At 39.6% G+C, this 6,116-nt stretch overlaps 1 protein-coding gene across 2 annotated transcripts; it reads right to left on the bottom strand.

Annotated features, from left to right (window-relative positions):
• Positions 1-547: 547 nt before the first annotated feature.
• Positions 548-6,028, bottom strand: alx1 (ALX homeobox 1). Of its 2 annotated transcripts, none has more exons than XM_049722733.2 (4): positions 4,507-6,028; positions 4,151-4,407; positions 2,646-2,774; positions 548-2,354 (listed from the first exon to the last, which is right to left on the bottom strand). In XM_049722733.2, the coding sequence occupies exons 1-4, from the start codon at positions 4,706-4,708 to the stop codon at positions 2,022-2,024; spliced, it is 921 nt and encodes a 306-aa protein (XP_049578690.1). In that variant the 5' UTR covers positions 4,709-6,028; the 3' UTR covers positions 548-2,021. The 2 variants fall into 2 exon arrangements, with proteins under 2 accessions (XP_049578690.1, XP_049578691.1); XM_049722734.2 differs by having other exon boundaries at positions 548-2,351.
• Positions 6,029-6,116: the final 88 nt, after the last annotated feature.

Raw genomic sequence — 6,116 nt, 5'->3', positions numbered from 1 at the left:
GAAGATTCTTTTTTAAGAAGACAGGAATGTTATGTATAATTCCTATAAAATCCTGTAAAAATATTGTAAAAAAAATTAAAACCTTTTTAACCCTTCCCCCCGCTAAATAATTAACAGTAAATATTATGGAATAATTTATTTAACTCTTTCGGTAATTTGTACAAAAAATCATACTATTATCTGATTTTTTTTTGTCAGAAAAGTGTATTTTTCCAGAGATACTTTTCCTTCACTATATAAATCCCATATTCCTTTAAGGAATTCAGGTAAAAAGTAAGCTTTCACTTACTTGAATATAATACTGGATAAAGGTCATGTCAGAACTCAATTATTATAGAAGTATTGAGGATTTTTTCAAGTGAACATGGTGTGATAAGTTTGAGAAACACTACAAAACAATAGCCACTACTCTGCTGCCCTCTAGTGGACTCAAAGTGTACTGAGGAGCTCATAAACTTTTTCTTTTTTTTTCAAACACGCACATTATTTCTTCGTCTTCCTGCAACCACCATTCTTTGGCTGATGTAACAATCACGCACATTTGGGATGAAGTCTTTGGCATTTATTTCACTTTGGCACAGGAATATTAACATCACATATCCAGAGTTCTGTTGAGAGATTGACACTCAGGCCAGGCCAACCTAAAAGCTGAAAAAGATGCCACAAAATCACGAAGGTTGCTATAATAGTTAGCTCATTCGTCATTTGAAAAATCACATTCTGAAATCCTGAAAATCACCAATAAGTTGGTCAGGTTTTTTTTAATTTTCTTCTAGAAATGGGTCAGTGTTTTTTTTGGTTCCAAAAGAGGCTTTGTGTTTTTGCTTTGGTTTGGTCAGCGGTATTGTTACCGTAAGTGTGTTTTTTGCGCCAAACATGTGTTAATGTTTCGGGTTTTTTTTTTTTTTTTAATTTATTTTGTTCTAATCTTGAAGTAGGTAGCATTTCTTTGGTTGAAGAAGTAGGTCAGTATTTAGGAGCTCGTGGGTGGGAGGTCAAAAGGTGAATGTTTTTGTTGTGACAAAAATGGAACACAATTTAGATTTTTTTTTTTTTTCCCCAAGTGCACTTTTTTCTCCCCGCAGAAGCAGACAAGTGTTTTGTTTTGTTTTTTTTTTAGAAGCAGAAGCAGGTTAATGTTTCTTTGGTTCCAGAGTTTGGCCAGTATATTTTTACAGAAACAAGAAACAGGTTTTGTTTATACCTCCGAAGTGGAACCGTGTTTGTTTGTTTCCAGAAGCAGGTCCATGTTTTTAATTCAAGTTGCGGCAAAAACACACGGCGCACTCCGTGAGTCCAGACTTGTGATCTCATCTGCCTCCAATCACAAGTGATGTCTTTGATTTCATTCTGGTGCCTTGAGTGCACATCATTCTCAAAAGTCTTCCTTTCTTTCTAGAAGCAGCTCATTGTGTCCAATTGTGGTATCGCATCCGTCTCCAAACTCTGGCAGTGGAATTTTATTTATTGCGTTCACTAGTCTTCATCACCCCAGAGCCTCGAAAGTGTTTCGTTAGGTTCTAGAAGTGGCTCAAAGTTACATCGGCTCTTGAAGCGAGTCAGCATGCGACCATGTAAACACGCGGGCGCATTCCAAAGGTCCAAACGTGGTATCACAACAGTGTGATTTTTATTGAACTATTTCCTTCATGTGTGTTAAGTTGGTTCCACATCATTCCTTGGCTCTAGAAGTGGGTCAAAGTTTCTTTGGTTCCAGAAGCGGGTCAGCCTTTGCCAAGTTGTATCAGCATGTCCAACTGTGTCTCCAAACACTGTCAGCATGTTTTTTATATTTCCTTCCTGTGTGATAACTGGAGTCCACCTGAATCTTGAGCCCTGGGTTTTTTTTTTTGGGTTCTAGATGGTAAATGTTTCTTTGGTTCTAGAAGTGGGTCAACATGTGACCATTAAAAGATGGGAGTGGGTTTTGTGAGCCCAAGCATTGTGCCCACGTCACTCCTGAGCTTCAAAAATGTTTCTTTGGTTTGAGTGTCCAAGTGTCTTTGGGTCTAGAAGCGGGATCACATGGCCCAGGAGATGTTAGCGGCGTGCTCCTTCGCCTTCATGCGCAGCACGGCAATGCTGGACGAGCGCCTCTCAAACTCGGGCTTGGTTTCGAAGGCGTGGTGGCCGTTAGCGGCCGGCGAGAGAAGTGGGTCGCCGCAAAAGTTGTTGAGGGAGACATGGCCGAACTGGTTCTGCTGGTTGGAGAAGTAGCCGTGTTCCCCGGCGGCGGAAGAGGCCGAGCGCGGGGAGTAGGAGGCCACGCAGGGGGGTGAACCGCGGGGCAGCATGCAGGGGGACACCACAGGACCTGCCGGAGGGGCACCCGACCACAAGTTGTTTGGAATCTGCTAGGACAAGAAGCGGCGGAGGACAAAATGTCGTCATTTCGTTGGATTCAAGAATCAAAGAAAAATAATTAAGGTTTGTATTTGTGTTTGACAATCAACTAACCGCACCATTATTGACAATAAAGTTGTAAATTCAAAACATCTCTCTTTTACTGCTTCAACGTTTGCTTCAAATGATCTAAATGTCATTTATTTCATTTGCTGTGACATTTGTAATTGGCTGGTCACAATATGCGGTGGATGTTATTATTTTTCTAGCGTATTAAAAATGTCAGCGTTGGACATGCGTACCTGCCCGTAGCCGTCGGTGCGAGGCAGCACAGACAAGTCGTAGGCGGAGGCAAAGTGGTTTTTAGCTTGTTGGATTTGTCCATAACGTTCCCGCTTCCTCCATTTGGCTCTTCTGTTCTGGAACCACACCTGACACACAACAATAATATTAAACTCATAATAAACAAACAAAAAAAAAAACATATACATGCGGTATAATTTCTTCTGAATGTTGTTTGGATGAGCTTGGCTCAATGTAGGACAATCGTGCCAATCATAATAATATTTTAAAAACATCTTGAGACACTCAGAAATATGTCTAAATAGAGTTATGACTTCTTTGGGACGTTTGGAGGAGCTTCATTTTGTTTTGAATTACTGGTCTAAGATATACAAAACAATACAATTTAATTTATATAGCGTATGAACGATAATATTAAGCATTATGGGTAAAAACAAAACAATGAAGTCCTCATGTTTACAATTGCAAAGCAACCATCTTTCGTAATATTATAAAAAACAAAAGAAATCGGCCGTATAATGGAGACCCAGCGACACATGCAGCTCAAAATTAAGATTCCTTCTCAGCGTTTGTTTTTTTACATAACACGGCTACAATAATAATAATCATACTAAACATTGACTAATCATTATAACAATAAAGAAAGTAACACTTTAATTATTTTGAAAAGTTTGTTTTGAGTTACATGTCAAACATGCAAATAATATTAATATTCCTGATAAATGCTCCTTGACTGCTGTTTATAATTTACATAAACTTCTTTTAGCATGTCCAGAGAAGCTTGACTGCATTTGTTAAAAATTACTGAGAAAACAAGAATAATCTGTTTTTAAGTAACTTTTTTAAAGACATTTAAAAATATTTTGTTATAATTGTTATTTCTTTCGACATGTTTGCTTATTTTGAATTGCATGTCCTGTAGGCAAATAATGATAATAATCATTTTAAAAACACCATGACTTCAACCGTTGAATTAAAAGGACACGGAAAAAAATGTTGGTAAAAAACTTTGTTCTGAGTTACACATCAAACGTAAACACAGGATAATTTCTCTCTCTTTTTTTTTTAAATACAGCAATTGAAAAGACATTGCACATTTTTGGGTAAAAAAAATAAAATAAATTAACTATTTAATAAATAAAAATAAATAGCTAAAAGTATGATTTTAGTGTTTGGCGAGGCTTGACTAAATAAAATTAACTCATTAAAAAAGACTGAAAAGTATGTTGCTAAAATGGTCATTTATTTTGGCAAGTTTGGAAAACCTTAACTTGTATGTATTGTTTTGAGTCTAATTTGTTTTAAATTAACTTTATTCTAAAAAACACACTGCTAGGTCTGCGAACTAAATATCTGCGGCATATCTCTAAAAAACATACAAGACAAACTTTTTGTACTTCTAGAGATTCTCGACAAGCTAAAGTTGTGGTTTTTTTTGAGAATCCCTCAATATAGTGCAAAATGAATAGCATGCGTGCACGCGTGCGTGCGTGAACGCGCGTACCTGCACCCTGGCCTCGGTCAGCTCGGTTCTGGTGGCCAGCTGCTCGCGCACGTACACGTCCGGGTAGTGCGTCTTCTGGAAGACCTTCTCCAACTCGTCGAGCTGCGCGCTGCTGAAGGTGGTCCGGTGGCGTCGCTTCTTGCTGCTCGTCACCTTGTCGTCGCCCTTGTCCGCCATCGACTCGTCCGCATCGTCGCCGCGGCAACATGACGCCGCCGACCCGGGCAGCTCCTCCGCTTTGGCTGCGCCGTAGCCGCCTGCGAATCACCGGAGAATTTTAAAAAAAACCATACCAGTTAACAATAGATTAATTATTTCTATAGATTTACTCATGGCACGACAATAAATTATTTTACCGTGCTGGTCCGATCGTGGGGAGACGCGGTGTTCGCCAAAGGCCTGCGCGCATTTCGGGGGAGACTTGGCGAAGTAGACGCCGCCATCCAGACTCTCCATAGTCGGCTCCATGAAGTAGTCCGCGGCCTTCATGGCCTGGTTCTTCAGGCCAAACTTGTCCTCCATGAAGTCCATCATCATCATTGTGAGTGCAGCGGTCATCACAGCGACGGCACGACTTTATAGACCCCCCGAAAGTCTTCCAAGACGCCCCCCCTGCCCCCCTCTCGCACACAGACATCAACAACAACCACACTCCCTCTCTACTCTCCCCCAAGAACTCCTCCTACCGACGGCCCAGTCCACACCGAACCGAACCACACAACAATCTGCTGCTGAAATGACAAGGAAACAAAGTGGAACTAAAGCTATGATTTCTTCTAAAGTTTCGACAGTCCCGTTCTGAGAGTTAGTTTTGTGCTTCAAACTCCAAATAACTTGCTTTTTCTACTTTTTTAATTTCACTTTTAGTATATCTACACACGTTTTGAAGGTGGAAAAAGCTTACTTTGGTGTTTTCTCTGAGAATTACCACAATAATCGTATCTCCCAGTTTTGGTTACATCAGCATAAAAATACACTAAATATGATTCCAGCGGTCAATGTGTGTATTTTTTCTCGCAGAAATAATTTTACAATTTCATCACTAATTGGGAAAATTGCATCATTAAATTCAACATCATTTCAAGAGAGGTGTATTGACAAAGAATTACCGACAGAGGGTTAAAAAAATATGTAATTTTTCAAAGATATTTTAAAAGACAACTCGGAATTTCTTAAGAGTTAATAAGTTCTTAAGAGTAAAGTTTAGAACTGTTGTCCCTTGTATTAACTACCCAACTTAAATAATTAAGAAAAAATAACTCAGCAAAGTGTTTTTGAGCAAACAACTTGCTTTGTTATGCTAAATAAAATTGTTGCAATTATTTAAAATATTTTTTTAAATGCAGTATTTGGGAAAAATCTTATTAATAACATGATATGAATATTAATTCTTGTGCAAAATTGCAGTGTTGTGATGATGACTGTTTTTCTGGGGTCAGTGAGCATGCCACAGAAGGTAAAGTCCAAATAAACATCAGTATTAGGTGGCAGAGGGGGTGAGGGCCTTATTGGACTTCTAAAGTGAGCAAGTGTGGCGGCTGCACCATGCTGAGGAGGAAAATGTGAAAAGTTCACTGAGCTTTCTGTGGATTTTGGTACTCGCCGACACCACGCCAGCCGGGGTCATTCCGGAAGACAGCCAAGCTAGCTTACAAAAAAAGATTATATGGTCGGCAAAATGTCGCCAGTCACCCCATTACCAAACTCACACACAAAATTTCATTACGTTTTAAAACATTTGCATACTATACTTGTTTACAAGATTGAGCTAAAGGTCAAAAATACCTGACGCCAGCTCTCGGCTAACATTCTTTTTTAAATTCAATTTGTAGAAAAACATCCTGCGGCTCTTGTTAGAGGAACCAATTAGCTGGGACATTTTACCCACGGTTTCTGCGAGCGCCGCGTTATCCCCCTCGACGTGGGTTTGGGTTTCTTGGGCTTCGTCGCGGTGGCACATTCCTCG

The sequence above is a fragment of the Syngnathus scovelli genome, chromosome 6 (genome assembly GCF_024217435.2).
Source record: "Syngnathus scovelli strain Florida chromosome 6, RoL_Ssco_1.2, whole genome shotgun sequence".
NCBI classification, from domain to species: Eukaryota; Metazoa; Chordata; class Actinopteri; order Syngnathiformes; family Syngnathidae; genus Syngnathus; species Syngnathus scovelli.
The sequence above is the reverse complement of the archived record's forward strand: the minus strand, read 5'-3'. Positions and strand labels throughout refer to the sequence as shown.

What these genes read in the sequence shown, in the direction of transcription:
- alx1 (XM_049722733.2), bottom strand. Translation starts at nt 4,708, where the DNA reads ATGACCGCTGCACTCACAATGATGATGATGGACTTCATGGAGGACAAG. An exon ending in TGACCGAGGCCAGGGTGCAG is followed by an intron (nt 2,775 to 4,150) that starts GTACGCGCGTTC and finishes GTTGTGTGTCAG; the next exon opens with GTGTGGTTCCAGAACAGAAG. An exon ending in GCACCGACGGCTACGGGCAG is followed by an intron (nt 2,355 to 2,645) that starts GTACGCATGTCC and finishes TTCTTGTCCTAG; the next exon opens with CAGATTCCAAACAACTTGTG.